Source organism: Bactrocera neohumeralis, chromosome 2 (assembly GCF_024586455.1).
Source record: "Bactrocera neohumeralis isolate Rockhampton chromosome 2, APGP_CSIRO_Bneo_wtdbg2-racon-allhic-juicebox.fasta_v2, whole genome shotgun sequence".
Taxonomy (NCBI): Eukaryota; Metazoa; Arthropoda; class Insecta; order Diptera; family Tephritidae; genus Bactrocera; species Bactrocera neohumeralis.
The window spans coordinates 51,237,055-51,257,432 of NC_065919.1; the positions used below are offsets into that span (position 1 = coordinate 51,237,055).

The 20,378-nt window shown below is 33.7% G+C and overlaps 2 protein-coding genes across 9 annotated transcripts in view; both read left to right on the top strand.

Annotated features, from left to right (window-relative positions):
* LOC126767623 (probable serine/threonine-protein kinase yakA) overlaps positions 1–6,560 on the top strand; it is a 256,576-nt gene extending 250,016 nt beyond the window's left edge. For all 4 annotated transcript variants that reach the window (XM_050485080.1, XM_050485078.1, XM_050485084.1 and 1 more), the window contains one exon: positions 173–6,560. In XM_050485080.1, coding sequence (XP_050341037.1) covers positions 173–318 — 146 coding nt within the window. In that variant the 3' untranslated portion in view covers positions 319–6,560. The remainder of the gene's footprint in view (positions 1–172) is intronic.
* A 7,163-nt stretch (positions 6,561–13,723) lies between these two features.
* Positions 13,724–16,528, top strand: LOC126767631 (uncharacterized). 5 transcript variants are annotated; one of them, XM_050485098.1, is made up of 8 exons: positions 13,724–13,922; positions 13,987–14,739; positions 14,807–14,865; positions 14,934–15,592; positions 15,679–15,714; positions 15,794–15,961; positions 15,995–16,008; positions 16,070–16,528. In XM_050485098.1, the coding sequence occupies exons 2-8, from the start codon at positions 14,719–14,721 to the stop codon at positions 16,325–16,327; spliced, it is 1,215 nt and encodes a 404-aa protein (XP_050341055.1). In that variant the 5' UTR covers positions 13,724–13,922; positions 13,987–14,718; the 3' UTR covers positions 16,328–16,528. The 5 variants fall into 5 exon arrangements, with proteins under 5 accessions (XP_050341055.1, XP_050341057.1, XP_050341054.1 ...); XM_050485100.1 differs by having other exon boundaries at positions 13,725–13,922; positions 15,794–15,832; positions 15,908–16,008; XM_050485097.1 differs by having other exon boundaries at positions 13,725–13,922; positions 15,794–15,829; positions 15,860–16,008.
* The last annotated feature ends 3,850 nt before the right edge of the window (positions 16,529–20,378 follow it).

A 20,378-nucleotide genomic window follows, 5' to 3' on the forward strand; every position in this document is an offset into this window, starting at 1 on the left:
AAAATATTAAACAATGATAATGATATAATATATAATAAAATGACAACTTTTTTTTACTCGTAAGTATGGACAGCAGGCTTTTCTGCCTACCATTATCAAGAACTTCCTGCCGAATTTACCAAAGAAAATAAACTAATTAATTTCTTATTTGCCGATTTTCATTTGTCAACAGAAAAAGCCATGGCCAAGGTGCACAATGACGACGGCGACGAGGACGACGATGACGACGCATCACCAACTGGTCATGACGAGCGAAGTTCCGAATCACCAAACGAACCACTGCCGATCTATCAACAACGCGACAATTACTTTAGTTGAATTTCCGAAGCACAAACAAAAAATAACAACAACAATAACATAAAGCACTAAAATAAAGTTAAAATACCTGAATGATAATAGAACAACTTTCGCAGCGTTAGCATCCGAAGAGAGCAGCGGAGTAGAGGAGAGCACTGCACGCATACACACACACATACAAATACTAATGAATACTATTTTATTAAATAAAAAAATATTGAAAACACAAAATAAAAATAGTCAATAAATGAAAGCACCAAAAAAACAATATGATGTACACTAAACTACAACAAAAGCAACAAACGCTAAATTAATTACAATTAAAGTCGAGAAAACAATAAGCTACAAACACTCAAATACAAAACCGTTGCATTTATCTTAAAAACAAATAACTAAAAATTATATGAAAAAATACAAAAACAAGTTTATGTGACAACAAAAAGTTGAAAATGTTAAAAGTTTACGAAGCGGCAGGTGTTGCGCCTAAAAAGTGACTAAGTCAATATTGGTAGGTAATTAAGCGCGTTATGTGAGCTAAGAATGTATACAAAAACAACAACAAAAATATTGTATGTGTATGAGATTAAATTCTTTAAAGTTGTTGTTGCCCGTTTGTTGTATGTTAAAAGCGACTAACTAAAGAATTAACAATTTTAAGCATAACTAAATGTAAAAGAGCCGCAAACCTTTGAAAACTATTTCAAATAAATTAATTTTTTTTTTGCTTAGCTGCAAAACGACTGAATTGTAAAGCAAATTTAAAAGACTTTAAGAACAATTAACTAAAAATATCAACTACCATAAATATTGCAGAGAGAGGGTTTGAAAATACAAAAACAAAACAAGCGCCACTAACTGACTAACTGCATATAAGCATATGCATGTAACTGTATACTACATACATACATACATACATATATGTATGCATACATAGGCATATAACTGTACACTACATACATACATACATTTATGTATACATAGGCATGTAACTGTAAATTTACGCACATTTTGAGGAGCAGCGCGTAGATAGAGCGGGGCTTGAGTAAAAGCGTTGTGGAATGCATATTTGAAGGAAAACACTAATAGTGCATAAATTTGTTGTATTTTCTGAAAAAAAATATTTTATTTTGTTCAATCAAAAAATGGAGTTAGCACAGGAATTACAAACGAATTAGGTCACATATCAAAATTAAAATGAAAAAAAAAAAAAAAAATATAACAAAATTAGCTGAATTTATGCTATATATGTATATGTATGTATATAAATATGGAAACATGACTGTAGTAGAAATTCGAAAGACACACACACATACAAATTGAATTCGTAATATGAAAAATGCAAGTAAAATTAAAAAAAAAATTGAGAAAAAAAATTTAAAAAAAATTAAATACATAAAAATTGTATGTAAATCACTATATACATGTATATAATGTATTTGTTGTACTGCATGCAAGTGTTATACTGTTATACCGGCAGCGTTGCAGTGTTGCGCCAACAATATTGTTGAAGTCCTTGTTGAAAAGCAGAAAAAAATTCACAAAAATTAAATTAAATTATTAAAAATAATATTAACTATACATATATACACATACCTTACAAAAATAGTTAAATATGATACAAAAATAACTGTAACAATTAATTAAATTTTAATTTACGAGCAACTGCTGAATATACTTGTAATTATATGAAACTGTGTGCAATTAAGAGCAAAAGCAAATGCATTTATAATTCAATATCCATTTTGTCAACCATTTGCGCCTGCAGGTAGGCAACAAAAAAATTAGCCTTAAATAATTTGAACATATTGTTATATATAGTTGCTGTTGTTGCTGCTAAATTTAAAATTCACAACTACAACAACAAACTAACGCATTTCTCATAGCGCAGGGTCAAACGAAGCTGAAGCGAAAAACAATAATTTTGAAGTCCTAACATTTTGTGGTTTTCCTCTCCACAAAAAAGACGAAAAGGCAATGAATATTATACAGAGTGTCAAAAGAAGATTTCTAACTATTTTGATGATATAAGCACTCACAAAACATCTTTTCCTCGTTCAAGCTTATTACGTAAAACATTATAATAAAAAATAGACACTAGCTCAGACGCAAACCGTTCTAGTTATGCAACTTTTTCAGTGTTGCAGAGTTTTTTTGAAACTCAGTTAAAATTAAAATATTTTGAATGCTGTTTTCATTACAGATTTCTACAAATGCAATTTCTTCGTTAGAAAGTCTCGAAATACAGTTAATTCTGAGCAATTTTCTTTGTACCTAAACTGTATTGTTTTTGAAAAGTACTATATGTACTACTCTTACTGCGTACATACAAAACAGGCCTTGAGTTAAACAAAAATTTATGATTTTTAAAAAATTTTTAAGTCAGAGAATTGTAAATAAAAAATATATTTATTTCAGTCACTTAACTACAATTAGCAGCAAGCGCATAAATACAAGGAAAATCGACAATTTTGGGTCAATTAGCGTAAAGATAAAAAAATACGAAAGATATAGGAACTCACAAAAGAAAACAAGTGGCATGTCAAGCAGAATATAGAACATTTGAGAATTAAATAATGGCAATGCAATTATGAAAAAATGTTATGAAAAAAAAAACAAAAAATCAGCGAATAGCTAAAACGAAAATATCGAAAGGCGTAAATGCACCAAGACAGGCGAAGAGAAAAAATTATTTTTAAATAAATAAAATTAATAAATAATGGTTATTCTGAATATGATAATTTAGATTATTTTGGGGTATTTTCGGGTAAAAGAAGCTTTGAAACTTGGAAAAAAATTGTAATAAATTAAGTTTTATTTTCTTAAAAAGAATAATTTAAAGCAAAAAAATAACATTTTCGAGAACTATAATTAACATCAAATTAAAACAAGTGTTAAAAAAATTAAAAAAAAAGTAAATAAAGAACATAAATAAATAATGGATATTATGAATAGTTTAAATTATTTTGAGTATTTTTTTTTTTTGAAATAAGCTTTGAAATTTTGAGCAAAAACAGAATTTTCTTTTGCACAAAAAATAATAATTTAGAAATATTTTTTGAAATTATAATTGTCATCAAATTAAAAGAATTCTTAAAAAAATATTTCCGAACAAAGAAAGTTAATAAATAGATATTATGAATAATTTAAATTATTTTGGGTATTTTTTCTTTTAAAAAGCTTCAACATTTTGAAAAATAAATAAAATTTTAGAGCAAAAAACTAATATTTTTTAAATTGTAATTAGCAACAAATTTAAAATTTAAGTGTATATATAATTTTAATAAAAACATATGTTCACATTTTTTCTTATTTATTTTTTATATTTATGTTTGACTTATTTCAGCCCGATTTCTTGATAAACATTTATGCATATTTTTTAAGTTTTAAATATTTTACAATTTCACAAATTTACTTTCTATTTTAATGTTAAATATAATTATTGGTTTTGCTGTACCAAATCTTTTTGAAGAGCCGGACAAATTCGAATATCTGGCGGGTCTGCTTTGCTCTTTCGGCTTTGATAGTTATCAGTGCTAAAAGCTTATGAAAAGTCTTATTAGCTTCACTTACTCGAAGCACTTTAAAGCTGTGAAAGTCGAAATCACTGCTTGTCACTATTTTGTCATTTATTTTGCCAAATTTGACAGCGTTCGTCAGGAGCGACAACTTGACTTGAGTCAGTATTTGTAGTGCATCTTGTCTATGCCTAAAAATGCTCTGCTAAAACGACCCTCATGCACATATGTCGCACACATATAAAGCTGTAACATACATATATACAAACATTAGATATTAATTATTATTTTTTCTATAGTATTTAATAAACTTATAAATATGTATATGGCATATAGCAGAAATTTTGTTCGGAACAACGATTTTGAATATTAACTTGTTAACGATTTTATCATATATATTATATAAAAAACTAATTATATAAGTATTATATAAGTAAATTAGTTTTTTTGTAATAAAAAGAGTTAAAGAATTTTAAAAAAATATTTTCAAATAAACTTTTTAAGGTGTTTTCATATTATTTATGCATATATGAATATTTGTATGTGTAAATACAAACCTACACATTAATATGCATTTAGATAAATTACAATACATTATACAATATGTTCACATGTACAAATGTCAATTGCTAATTGCCAATTATTTTATTATAATTTTTCCTTCTAATTAAATTAATTTAATTATAATTACGTAATTTTATTATTATTTGTTTTAAATATTCCATTTTCTTTTTTGTAGAGTTCAAAATACATATAGACATGTATGAAATAGTTTTAAAAGTCAACAATAAGTGAAATTTAAAAAAAAATAAAAAAACAATTTAAAAAAAAATTAAATTAAAAAAAATATTTTTATTATGTATACATATTACTTTTATATTTTTTCTTTTAATACTTTTTTTTACTTTTCTTAAATATATTTTTTTATATTTTATTTTATTAAATTTTTTTCTATTCATTTTTAACTCATTAATGTTTTCAATTTCTCGAAGTTTAACAGTTTTAAGTCCATAGTTAATATAATACATACATGCATATATAACTTTCTCCAAATTAGCAAATTTTAAATGGAAGAACAATTTAACGGTGCTGTATAGAAATTATAACATAAATTAGGTAACAAATTATATAAATTATCTGCTTTTTGTTTAAAAATATTTAAATGTTATGAAGTCAAATAATAATTTTAATAAAATATTATAGCTCCCCATCACAACTCTTAACTAAAATTGATATTCAAAAAAATAATGGCGAATAAAAATTAAAGCAAAAAATATCAAAACGAAAAATGAAAAAAAAATAAAAAACAAAAAAATTAATTATAAATAAATTAATAATCAATATTCAAAGTTAATTTGAAGCAAAAATTTAATTTTTATTGCAAATTTTTTTGTATTACAAATAATTATAATTTAAATTAAAAAATAAAAATATTTAAAGTTGTAATTGTTAAATAATTAAAAAGGTTCAGTAAAATCTAATTAAAATAAAAAAAAGGAAATTAAAAAAAATTTAAATTCTTTTATTACATGTATGAATATTAAAATTAGTTCTAACAAGTCTTCAGTTATTTTATTGCTGTTTTTTATTTGTATTAAAAATAATTAAAATTTATATTTAAATTAATAAATAAAAATATTACAAATTGTAAATTTTTTCTAATAAATTATTAATAAGTTCAGTAATGTTCAATTACAATAAAATTTTAATTTAATTTTAAATTGTCTCTAATTAAAAATTAGCGCTAAAATGAAAAAATAATTAAATTGAAAAATTACAAATTTAATATATTTATATAGTATATTAAAATTATTTCTGACAGGTTTTAGATTATTTCAAGCGCATAATGGAAACTTCGGTTTTAAAGTAAAATTACATTATTTTTAAAACTCAATTAATTATACAATTAATGCGTCTTAGTTTAATTAATCATAAACTATTTTTAAATTTTACATTTAAGTCAATAAAATTAAAATTTTGGTTTAATTGTTTTCAGAGTTTAGTTCATACTAATAATTAGTCACAGACAGTCGTTATTATTTACAGACATAATCAAGCACACACATTCATATAACTCACATGAAGCGTTTATATATTTTGTGTATATATATTTTTAAAGAATATAATACATTTAAGAAATCAGAGAAAAATCGTTGAACATATAATTGTGGAAAGTTAAACTTGCAGAGTTTGCAATGCTAACCAATCACTAAGCAGTCAATGAAAGCGTGTTAATCAAAACGTTGAGATATAAGCAGAGAGCAAATACAGGAAAATCAGATGAGCGCATGCTGTATCATATAATGTCATAACTGTAATATCAAATAATCACTAAATATCATAAGTGTTATGCATACACACGTACATACACACATACATACATATAATGCCCGCACACGCATGCAAAAACTTAGAATTATACATAGTATATATAACATATATAATATATATATATTATGTATATATGAATAAATAAACAAACTATACATATATAAATAATTTACATACATACGACATACCTATGCATAAATAATTACATGCAATTGCAAAAACAAATACAAATACATATGTAAAATCATATATTAGCCACTTAAAAGAGCGCAGCAAAGCAACAAACGATAAATATCATACAAATAAATACATACATACATACACGTATATAAATATGAATATGAATCATCAAAATGATTATTGTAAATTGAAATTAAAAATGTTATCAATAAAAACGATAGTTGGAATTTAAATGAAGCAAGCATTTTGTGTTTTTTTTTCTAATAAAGAAATGTGGTAAGGCGATGAGATAGGTACTAAAAGGTGATCTAATTCGAGGTTCCCAACTTTTTCAAAGAAATGATACAGAAACTTCAAATTTAATAGGGAATGTTTATTATCATTCGAAAGAACGTTCTTTGACATTGATTTTTTAAAAACTATCTCTTTCAAATGTTGGCCGTGGCTATATCTCAGGTGGTCCATCCGTTAAGTCCAATTTTCGATGATCTTGACGGCTAATCAATAGTGAGATTATCTCCTCACCGAATGGGCATCCTGAGAAACGCCGTACAGTGCGAAGGATTCTCAAAGATGCTGAGCGTCTTCGCCTCTGGAGCAAAGTAACGAAGAAGACCCTAATGAGTACATCCGCCAATGCGGCTAACAATTTGAACCGTACCCATCCAATATATAGAAGATTTTGTGGAAGTATCCTGGTTTGCGAGCTTGCAAAACCCAACTCGTACAAGAATTGATGGCGAACGAGCATCAAAGTCACCGCACGTACGATGAATGGGCCCAAAAGGGGATGGCCACCGATTCCGATTTTCATAGGAATATTTTGTTTAGCGATGTAGCTCACTTTTGGTTGAGGTTATAAACGAAACTGTCGAATTTACAGTGATGATAATCCACCAGCTCTTGCTGAAACGACGTTGCATCCTCAAAAAGTCACTGTTTGGTGTACTCTGTAGGCAGGGGAAATTATTGGTCCATAATTTTTAAAAATGAAGCCATCCATAATGTTACAGTCAATGAGCTGTAAGCCTTTTTCGTGCCTGAGTAGGAAGATTTTCTGCAAAATCCATGAGACAAGATATTTTTTCAAACAGTTTGAAGCAAGGTCTTAATTTTTCTATCTGGAAATAAGCAAAAAAAAGAAAAATGTAAAGAAACGACTAAAGGAGAAATCCTCAAATGCGGAATAGGGAGGCTTGAGAAAAGGAAAAGTCAAGTAACTAAAATATTTTATTTGGAATTTAGATTCTTGAAATTCGATTTTGCCTACTCATGTATTCTCCCATTCCTCGGTGAGATAATTATATTGTATAATATGTGTGCATTAAACTTCTTTTCTTTGTGCCAAATCCCCATCGCCAGTATCGCATGGTTGTATAAATTCCAACAATCAATGGCAAATCAACAACTGACCAGATATTCACCATGCGTCAAATCCTGGAAAAGACCCGTGAAAAGAAGATCCACCCCTTCGCACATTTCAAAGCTGCTTTTGACAGCACGAAAAGGAACTACCTTAATGCCGCTGTGTCTAAATTTGGTGTCTCCGCAAATCTAATACGGCTGTGTAAACTGACGTTGAGCAATACCAAAAGCTCCGTCAGGTACGGGAAGTACCTCTCAAGTCGTTCGATAAAAAACGAGATTTCAAACAAGGCGACCGCCTTTCGTGCGACTTCTACAATCTACTTTTGGAGAAAATAATTCGAGCTACAGAGCATATCGACCAGGTAAAATCTTCCAAAGCTGCTGGCATATGCCAATGTTATTGATATCATTAGCCATAACAACCGCGACGTTAGTTCTGCTTTCTCCAGATTGGACAAGAAAGCGAAGCAAATGGCTCTGGTAGTGAATGAGGGCAAGACGAAATATCTTTTGCCATCAAACAAACAGTTGTCGCATTGGCAACTAGGCTCCCTCGTCACTGTTGATAGTCATAACTTCGAAGTCGTAGATAATTTCGTCTATCTTGGAACCAGTATTAACACCAACAAAAATGTCAGCCTCGAAGTCCAACGCAGAATAACGCTTACCAACAGTTGCTACTTCGGATTGAGTGGGCAATCGAGAAATAAAATCTTCTCTCGACGAACAAATACCAAATTCTATAAGTCATTCATTATTACCGTCTTGCTATATGGTGTAGAGGTATGGTTGGACGATGACAACATCTGGTGAGGCGGCGCTACGAATTTTCGAGAGAAAGGTTTTGAGAAGGATTCATGATGCTTTGCGCTGTACGAGATCTACGTCGACATTGACATAGGTCAGTGAATTAAAAAACAGCGGCTACAATGGGTAGGTTTTGTTGTCCGAACGAATGAAAACACTCCACCTCTGAGAGTATTCGACATAGTACCGGGGTAAACAAAGGAAGAGGAAGACCTCCACTCCGTTGGAAAGACAAAGTGGAAAAGGACCTGACTACACTTGGAATCTAAGGACGTTCTTGTAAACTTGGCAATAACCGCGTAAGCGGTGTCTACTCCAATAAAAAAGAAGAGAAAGCTGAACGATAGTCCTATTAGGAATTTATTTAATGGCGCATAAACATTTGTACATGTCACTAAGAACGACACCAAGCTTTTGTAATACTTCGAAAGCAGGCGGAAGCACACACAAAGCAAGTGATAAGCTTACAGCGAAGATTCATCGTAAACGTCAGCCCAAGTACTTTCCAAGTAATTGCTTTTATTATGCAAATCCTATCAAAGTGCATTCGCATGCAGACATCATTCACACGCACACATGTGAACATACTTAATGATGACATTTACATGCAGCTACATATGCATGAGTATATGTGTGTATGGGTGTGAGCATTCAATTCAAGATCAATGTTACTCATAGCCAATGCGATGAAAGCTCAAGTGGCTTGTAACAACTGACAGCGAAGCGAAGCTGGCTTGACGAGCATGCATACATATGTGCGTGCGATCACCAACAATAAAAACAACAAAGGCAGAAACTGAAAAGACATAACAATCGTCTGACTGCCAAGAAGCGAATGCGTTTGTCATATAAAACAGTTGTGTGTGATTCATGGCACTCAAATTGGCAGCCAGAGACAAAGAGCCACCAGGCAAGGCCGTAAATGACAAGTGAGCTGAGGAGATTCCCCTCATATAATGCATATACACATACATGTTGTTAAAAAACATACATACATACATATATATGTATGGATATATACATTCTTATATACATACACCCATACACACATAAGCATAAAGGCGCTGCATTTTGTTGAAGCGCCCACGAAAAGGAGAAATTGCTGAAAATGCAATGCTATAAATTATAGGAAAAAGACACAAGTAAATATATTGCATACATATATTTGTGTATGTGTATGTATATGACTAATAACTATCGCAAAAGTGCAAAAAAAAAACTGTTGTTTGCGAAAATTCGATTGTCACTTGTTATATGACAGACGTCACCTGCTGAGGCGTTGCGGTTTCGCGCAGCGCACAAAGGAAGTCTTTTGCAGCAAGACACCTAATTGTTATTGTTGTTGTTATTTCTAATTTCTAAAGCGAAATTAGGTGAGTTTCAGCTTTCTTCTAAACCGCCGACCGTGCAATCAGCGCGCGCGCAAACGCTTAATTGGATTATTTACATAATCTCACCTAATATGGACGCGTGTGGTGCTTGCCTTTTTCGCTGATTTTTAGTTGTTGTTGTTGCGCTTTCAAAATGTGCCGCAGCCGATAGTTAATTCGCTTGCGATGGCAGGCGCTAACCAATTATACAAAAGTGTCAGAAATTGACATTTTATGAGCGCGGAAAGTAGGTGAACTGATTACATTTATAACGGCGCTGTTAGAATTAAACCGTTTTTTGCTTCCTTTTTCGTATGGAGGTCGAAGTTTTGGTAAACAAATGCAAAATTACAAAAAAACACAAAAGCTGTTTATTTACGATGCAAATATTAAGAAAAAAAATAACAAAAAATATGAAAATTTATATTTTTTAATTTCACTTTTTTCTGTCAGTCATTTTGTTAACGATTTGTATAATGAGGGAATTAGTAAGCAAATATTGGAAAGTGAAAATATAAATTAAATTTTTAAGGTGAATGTTTGTAATTTTGACATGAGGTTAACCAAAAAGCGGCTGGTAAGTGAAGCTTAAGGCGAAAAAGATATATTTTTCAACCAGAGAGTAATGATTTGGGATATAGACATGTAAGGACAACAGGGGTAACACTGCTTCCATCTAGGAATATCTGTCATTATTGATCTTTCTTAAATGTTTAGGCATGGCGGCCACATACCATTTCATTTGAAGTAGTTGTTGGGAAAGGCCTTCCGTGATATTGTTTTTGTCTCGGACAAGTGGTTTTGATTGGTAAAAATTATTTTAAAGGGGGTCGAGAACGCGTTGACGACGAACCACGTCCAGAACGGCCATCAATATCAACTGATGATCAACACGTTAATAAAACAAAGAAATTGGTGCTTAGAATCAGCGATTAATCAGAGACCTTACTGCCATTGTTAGAATATCGGAAGGATTAGTGAAACCCGTTTTGAAAGATCGTTTGGCCGAAGAAAAGTGAAAACACGATTAGTTTCAAAATCACTAAACTTTTTAGAAAAACGCCATCGCGTTAACGTATGTGAAGCAATGCTTACCGACTACCACGATGTCATGAAACGTAATATTACTGGCGATGAGTATTGGATCTACAAACAGACGATCAATCGGCTGAATATCGCGGCAAAAGTGAGCCGAAAGAACCACGTGAAAGCAGATCGAAAATCAAAAATGCACCGCCACATACTGCATTGATTCTTTGTGAGTTTTCGCCAAATTTCCAACCAATATCGTTCCGCAACTGCCCAGTTTGTCCGATTCAGCTCGGTGTGACTTCTGGCTACTTAGCAAACTTAGAAAAAACGTTGGCACAAGTGTTTTGTGTCCAAGGGATTACTTTGAGAGGGACGACGGCGATTTCGAAGAATAAATTAAGAATTTCAAATATATGGCTGAACCTACGTTACCCCTTCACATCTGCATTTCTTATTCCAAAAAGGAGAAAAAATCGGCTAATTTATTTATTTTATCGGCCTATGTGAATTAATTTTTCGAAGGATTAGCGCTGTTCTGGGCCATAGGTGAGGTTAATTAAGTATGCTGAAATTCGAAAGGGGAACGCCTGTTTGTTCCCATCCAAATGGGATTTGGATAAGAGTGCTATTCAGCTAGATCACTGTCAGCAAGCTCAAGGCCTGCCAAATCTAACTTCGCGGCAAATCTAATGTCAAATTCGTTCGAAATAATAACGAATTACCGTTTATTGGTTAAACATTATATTTATATAAAATACATTGTTAAGTTACATCTGACATCTTTAATGGAAATTTTATTCAAAATTTTTCGCATATTCCACAAGATGCGTTCTCCATGTATGTTGAAGTAGTGGAATTAAGTCTTTTGTTGACATTAAAGGTAACAATATGGGTTTCTTATCAGTTCGAGTTCATAATCTGCTTCTATGTTTCGGATTATTGTCCTCTTGCAGTATCCAATCATGGTTATTTTTTCCGTTAAGCATTTCAGCTGCCTTCAGTAAACCTTTTTCAAACAATTTTATAATTCTACCGTGTTCATAATTTCTGTGAAGAAACTCAAAACGCCAAATCCATGTGCAGAGAAGCAATCGTTTTAGTTGCTTAATATACTCTTGTAGAACTCAGGAAGGTGATCTAGCAACCGATGCCCAGAGCATACTAAAATAATGGAGGGAACAATTCTCCAGCCTGTTGAATGGCAGTGAATGCATAACGCCGGGAGAAGGCGAACCCTATTCCCCAATCGATGACGATGGAGCAGGCGTTCCATTGCCCGACCATAAAGAAGTTCGAATAGCAATCGCCCGTCTGAAGAACAACAAAGACGTATTGTTATTTAAGTGTACTTTACCCAATCCACAAAAAGGGAGACCCCACACTCTGCCCCAACTACTGTGGGATACGCCTCCTCAACATCGCGTATAAGGAAGACCCGTAAAAAGAGAATCGACACACATGACCTTTTCGTCGATTTCAAAGCTGCTTTCGACAGCACAAAAAGGAGCTGCCTTTGTGCCGCGATGTCTGTATTTGGTATCCCCGCAAAACTAATATGGCTGTGTAAGCTGACGTTGAGCAACACGAAAAGCTCCGTCAGGATCGGGAAGGACCTCTCCGAGTTGTTCGATACCAAACGAGGTTTCAGACAAGGCGACTCCCTTTCGTGCGACTTCTTCAATCTGCTGCTGGAGAAAATAATTCGAGCTGCAGAGCTAAACCGTGAAGATACAATCTTCTATAAGAGTGAACAGCTGCGGGTGTATGCTGATGATATTGATATCATTGGCTTTAACAACCACACCGTTAGTTCCGCTTTCTCCAGAATGGATAAGGTAGCGAAACAAATGGCTCTGGCAGTGAACGAGGGCAAGACGAAATATCTCCTGTCAAACAAACAGTCGTCGCATTCGCGACTTGGCACTCAACTGTTGACAGTCATAACTTCGAAATTGTAGATAATCTTCTTGGAACCAGCATCAACACCAACAACAACGTCAGCCTCGAAATCTGATGCAGGATATCTCTTGCCAACAGGTGCTACTTCGGACTAAGTGGGCAATTGAGAAGTAAACTTCTCTCTCGACGAACAAAAACAAAACTCATTATTCCCGTCCTGCTATATGGTGCAGAGGCATGGATGATGATAACATCTGATGAGTCGACGTTGCGAGTTTTCGAGAGAAAAGTTCTGCGAAAGTTTTATGGTCCTTTGCGCGTTGACCACGGCGAATATCGCATTCGTTGGAACGATGAGCTGTATGAGATATACGACGACATTGACATAGTTGAGCCAATAAAAGGCCGGGAGAAGCAGAGGAAGAGGAAGACCTCAACTCCGTTAGAAGGACCAGGTGGAGAAGGACCTAGCTTCGCTGGGAATCTCCAATTGGCGCCACCTTGCGAAAAGAAGAAACGACTGGCGCGTTGTTGTTAACTCGGCTATAACCGCGTAAACGGTTTCTACGCCAATAAAGAAGAAGGAGAAGTTATATTCTATAAGAAAACTGATATTCGTTGAACAATTCAGAGAATAGCTAGGAATATGACAAATGACTCAGAAGAATTCTTTATTATTATATAACTCATATAATGAGTTCAAAATTTCATTAATTTACGATCTGAATTCAAACCTCATTCCACTTAGTATGGAAAATAAATGAAATATAGTGCATCAAAGACAATCACATACTTTTTTTCATTACTGTTTTTAAAAAGGAACTAAACCTTTTGTTCAAAAACTAAATTTACATAATTTTTTTTTATTTTATTATGTACAAAGTATCTGATCATCAAGAGAAATGCTGAGTTTTAAAGATAATGCTAGTCATTGCCCGAATTCGAAAGAGAATTAATTTCAACTTAAGATTAACTCATCCACACGTTGTGACGTCATTATGTCGGCAACGAAAACGGCAAACAATGAATTATAAAAGTCAACAAAGCAATGGAAACCACTTATGGACTATTAACATATGATTCGATTGCTGTTGAAATATAACAAACGCACACAAATAGATACGTATATGCATACACGCATATAAACATATAAATTTAGTAAGCATTTTATGGTTTGTTGTTTATAGGAAATAGTTGTTGGATTGTATTTGGGCTACTAAACATTTGTTAACCTTTCCTGTATGAAATAAATTAATAAGCAGCCGAAGAGTCTCTCATATGGAAGGCAGAAGCCAAGCGAAACAAACCAAACAAAACAAAAAGAAAAACAATAATAAGAAACACAAAACCAAAAAATAAAAAATAAACACAGAAACAAAAACAGAAAAACAATAAAAAAGAAACACAAAAACAAAAAAAAAACAATTAACAAAAAAAACATAAAAAACAAACAAAGCAAGCGTATTGATTATTGCGCTAAATGCGGGGAAATACATACACTTATGACAAACAGGTAATCAGCAGCAGACGAAAATTCAAAAGTCAAACCCGAAACTCGAATTTCTATACAGAAGCACGGAGGGTCACTGTCAATTTCCAGTTTGCGCACTAAATTTAAAATAAATACACGTGTGAATCTCACTACACACACACACGCACGCACTTAATATCACATTACTGGACAACATCTCAAGCGGACAATTGCTCACCAAAGTTTAATGCTTCTGATTTAGGCAAAAAAAATGTTGACGCTGACAACCCGGAGATGCATTGCTCTCGCGACGCGTCTCGTCTCATTTAGTTGATGTTCAGTGGCGCTTAAGTGAAGACGTGCGAAAAGATAGCTGACTTAAATCAACACGCTTCCAACAGCAGACTATTTTCAGTGAAATTAAGTGTAAATATCAACAGAGCGCACGATGAGCTGGCGCTTACGCTGCGTGAGTGGTGTTTTGAAACAAAAGACTTAAGCGACGAACTTCATTTACAATTTTATTTCATTTTAAGCTCGTGTTGACCGCTCTAGCTGTGTGGCAAGCGCATGCAAAGCCATTGATAGAAGATGCGTAAGTTGTTGTTGTTGTTATTGAAATATTATCATGTTTTTAACACGTCCTTTTGGTGTACTTTGTAGCACCTTTTCAGATGTTGACCTTGTCGCCGAAGACTCGCATGCTGATGCCGTCTATGTAGCAGCGCCGGCCCGCAGCAAACGCACACCACAACATTTTGGTGGTAATTGTGGCTTTAACGGTTGTGGTGGTCGAAACATTTTCGGCTCAAATAACAGTCCCGCATATAACAGTTACGCTTATGCGCCTTATAATAATGCGTTGCAGCCACCGGCAACGGTGGTGAATCATGTACATCAACGTGACGGTCCGCCACCACCGATTGTTCAGTCACAACAACAATATCGCCCCATCGCTGTTGTAGTATCTCATCAACATCAAGCATCCACCGGCACTGTTGTGCATCATGAACATCAACGTAACGGTCCACCGCCTCCATCAACCCCCATATCAGGTGCTTATACTGAGCAGTCATATAATTCGTACTTAACACAAAACACTCATCAACACCACCACCACCGCCAACATCATCATCATCATCATCATCCACCCCTTCATGATTACGAATATGCTTCAATGCCACCACAGCCACCGGTGTCATCGGCTTCGCTAGCACCGCTAGATTATTATGATTATAATTCGAATGAATATTCGTCAGGTTTTCATAACCATCCACCACCAGGGTTCCACGGAGGCAATCCGTTTGGTCCACCTTATGGAGGTATATTTTTTTTCTTTGAAATAACATATTCAAGATTTTATGCTGTAAATATTATTTACTAAATGTATTTTATTTTTTACCGCCAGCGCCACCTGGCTTTAATAGACACCCTCCACATTATGGTAATTTTATACACGCGACTGTTGCATAGTGTAGAACAGTTTTATTTAAACATACATTCATACTCGTTTGCATTTATAGGACCACCAGGTCACGGACCACCAGGTCATGGACCACCTGGTCATGGACCACCTGGTCATGGACCACCTGGTCATGGACCACCTGGTCATGGACCACCTGGTCATGGACCTCCAGGCCATTATGGACCTCCACCTCCAGACCGTTTTGGCCCTCCAGGTCATTATGGTCCTCCAGGTGATTTTGGCCCACCCGACGGTGAACCACCCAATTATGAAGGTGAGCAATTTTTTTTCTATGAAATAATATAATTACTGACATAAATTTTAAATATTCGCCGAACCACCAGATTTTGGCAATAGTTCCCCATCTCCAGTTCCGTCTGCTGAACCATGGCCTTCACAAGAAACTTCACCAGCACTTCCTCAACCAGCGGAAACACCACCGCCTCCAGCACCTACTCCGCCGGTGATCGCGCCAGTTCCAAGCACTACACCGGCGCCGGTTTTGGTGACAGTGGCCCCAACCACTTCGACTACAACAACCACAACGACTGCCGAACCATTTTACGACATTGATGTTAGATTTGGCAACTAAGTAAAGTTGTTTTGATTGTTGTAAAGCGCGGAAAACTACATTAAAAATTATCCAATAATTGTGGAAACCAATTTTGTACAAAAACTAAAGACTTTGTTTGTGTGAAATGAGTGCGCCATGTTCCATCTATTGTCACATATCGACACGAAAATTTGGTTTTATTACGGCAAAAGAGCTGCCAACACTCCTCAGCATCAGAAATTCGTTGTTGTTTTTGTCAGATTATCAGCTAGCCTGGCATTTACTTTCCGCAGAGCATTCACATAACCAAATATTCATTCACAATATATCCAATGCGTTCCTTTGATTTCTTTAGAGTCACATCTCTCTCTCTAGCAACACCACTTTAGGGGCGTTCGAAATTATTTTGTGAACTTGTTTGATGTTTTCGTCGACCACAGCCTCCTTAGTACACTGCCTTCATTGTCCTCGCTGCTCATTTCGCCTTGTTCAAATCACTTTTAAACGCTTGATTTCCCTGGTGCAGGGTCCAAATAATATTGGTTAATCCAAACCTTAGCTTCAAAAGTATTTTTTCCTACAAAATTCAATGCTTTATCTACACACGAAGTTCTTTTTGATCCATTTTTTTTAAACTAACACAAGTTTCTTCACCCAAAATGCTGCGTCCCATTAACTAATAGTTCGATAGCTGTCAAATTTGTACACATATCTTTGAAAGGTAGGGGCGGACTAAAACTCATGTGAATTCAGTATTATTAGTATCATCTATGTATCAGCACATAAACTTTTCAAACCACTTGTTAGCACCTTAATGAGATAATTAGATGATTTTTGGTCTACAATATCACATTTTTCATACAATCGAAAACTTTAGGGGATTGTACTGCGAAACATACTACATGTATAAAGAAAACAAAGAAAAATTTAAAGCCATCAGAAGATTTTCTTCGAGTTAAAACTGCAGCTAATTTGAAAAATTTAGTTTGGAATAAAAAACTTTGAAAGATTATCTGACTGAGCTGATTGAATTGAGCGAGAGAGAATTTAGTAGCACGTAACTCAAAAAATATTTGAAATATTTGATTAAAATTTCAGTACCTGTATGTTATTTTTCAAGGACAACATATACAAAAACAAAAATATATATATTTTTTTTTGAAATTGCACACTAGGTATGCCCTTAACTTCGGCAATTAAGCTCTCGACAATAACTCATAATTTATTACCAAACTGTTAGCTTTGAAAAATATAGGATAAATCTCAAATAAAATAATAGTTTTTAAAAGACCTTACAACCAAAACTTTTCACATAACTTTTTTTTTACATCTTTTTTAAATCGGGCTGCAATCTCGAAAATTAGAAACATTTTCGACGTGACATCTAACATGGAACGATATATTAGATTGCTGTTTTTCAAAAAAAAAATGCTTACGGATGTACGTGACTTCTGTAGCATGAGAGAACTTTCCTACTTATGATCAAAAATAAGATATCACAAAAGAACTATAGGGTCAATATTTAGTCGTCTGTGTGTTTTAACTTCGATCTATATAAAAATCCATTACAAAGGAGATTATAGCTCTAGTAATTCATATATACTATACTGCTATTCTTCATGCAGTTAATCACGCAAAAAAGACGAATGGAAAGTTCCTCATCTGTACCGACAGCAAATCGTGTATGTCTGCAATAACGTCTCCTTCCAATCGCAATCCCATAATAGAAGTTATCAGAGACGCGGTCATTGGTGCCCCTCAAAAAATCCAAGTAATGTGGATCCCTGGCCATGCTGGTATTACAGGCAACCACTTTGCAGACCTCGCTGCGAAAAATGTAGCCAGAACTCCTGCCTTAACATACTACGTCTCAACCAAGCAAGACATTTCTAACCTTATTAAGCACAAAAGGCATCAAAAAAACGCAGGCGAATGGAAAACATTTAAACATCACTACGCGGTCATAAACCCAGCCAGAAATCGAATAATCTACTCGTCAACAGTTCCAACTAGCGCAATGAAGACATATACTCGATTAAGGATTGGACACACTATCATAACACACGCCCACCTACTATCGTGTAAAAGCCCATCCATTTGCCCCCTTTGCGATGACACTCGCTTCTATCAAACACTTACTCACACTCTGTCCGATGCTTCACTCAACAGCCCACAACTCTGGCAACATTGATCTCATAAAACTACTAAGTGAACCTTCAGAAAAAAACGTTATGATTGTATATAGATTCTTAAAAACCAACGATTTGTTAAAACATATTTAAGCAACTTACATCTTTACTAACCCTTAGCAAATAGAATTTTTCACCTAGTTATAATTACAAGGCGGCTGAAGGCCTCGTAGCCAGTGCTGCGTTTATGTATTTATATAATAAAACTCTTTTTGTTATATGAATTATTATAAATAAATATGTATGTATGTGAACCAGCACTATAAAAGCTATATGAACTAGGTATAGATGACTGACATCTGATATCATATGAAGCCTTAAATACAAAAAGTAATGTAATAAAATATTTAAGTTTTAGAGATACAACAAAAAAAGATTTCTGAAATTACCTTATCTTTCGATAACTAAAAAAAAAGTAATTTGTTTCTTTTTCTCTATTACAATTTTTTTTTAATTTTTTTATGATCTTTGAAGTTAACAAGTATTTCTAATTCGTCCTGAAGCATAAATAAGTTGGTTTTCAAATTAAAAAAGCAGTTTCTAAATTAATTTCTGCTGTTCTATTCAAGTTGGACAAAGTTAAGTGCTTCGAAACATATATCAGTAGAACTCAGTTGATTGCTAAAACTTGTCTTCTTATCAGTTTCTTATAGTGTACATGCAGAAAAATGAAATGACATTTTTACAGAAAACTTATGTGATAATAAAACAAGAATAATACTTACATATTTATGTATGCATTGAATATAGAATTAATTACACCCTGAACAGGATGTATTAAGTTTGCCACGGAGTTTGTAACACTCAAAACGAAACGTCAGATACTCAATAAAATATACATATAAATCATCAGCATGATGACTAGGGTCAATTTTACCATGTCCGTCTGTCTGTGCAAATTGTGACAAACAAGTACCCGGAAAATGTAAATGAAACGCAATATATAAAATTATTCATCAATATTTATTTTGTCATCTTCGAAACCCTTTTCATAAGCACTTTTTGGGATAATCTTCAGCACCTTTAGCGAATTTTATTTTATCTCTTCGATCGACTGACTGATTCGATGGATTTCACGAAGCGGCAATTTTAGTTTGCGGAACCAGAAAAACTCACACTCAACTGAAATCTGCTGAATACGGTGGTTGATCGATGGTATTTATTATATTTTCAGCTCTAAATTCGGTCCCAATCGTGGCTTGATGCGATGGTGGATTATCATCGTGTAAAATCCATGAATTGATCTTCCAGAATTCCTGCCGTTTTCGATCACTACGGTCAAATAGAGCTCCTTATTGACCGTCTGTCTCTCCGAAACGAATTTGTGATGCACAAAACCACGAATATCGAAAAATATAATGAAAAATATAACCTTGATTTTTGAGCGACTTTGGCGTAGTTTTTATTTCGGCTCGTTTTTCTCCTCCATTCCGATGATCGTTGCCTTGTTTACATGTCAAACTCTTAAATCCATGTCTCATCGGCATTTATAATGCTCTCCGTGAATATAGGATCGGAATTTGCACTATCAAGCATGTCCAAAGAGACCTGTTTACGGTACTCTTTTGGAAAAAAAATTCAGCTTTATTCGGAAGAGTTGTGAAGAACGCTTTTCATACTCTAAATATCCCCCAAAACCATCCGAACGGGCTCGCGAGAGATGTCGAGCTCTCTTTTGCCAACTCTCCAACACGAAACAACAACTCGAAATGAGACCTTTTATATTGAAAATAGTCTTTCAGAATGCATATTGTCGAACTAATTACATAATCTGAGAAAACTTCTGGGTTTGGGAAACAAAAAACCCTATCAAGATCCATGCAGAGCCATTATATTACAGGAAAATGAAACTTGGGCTTACGTTTCTTCTGATGCTGCGAATTGTGAAAAATATATGAAAA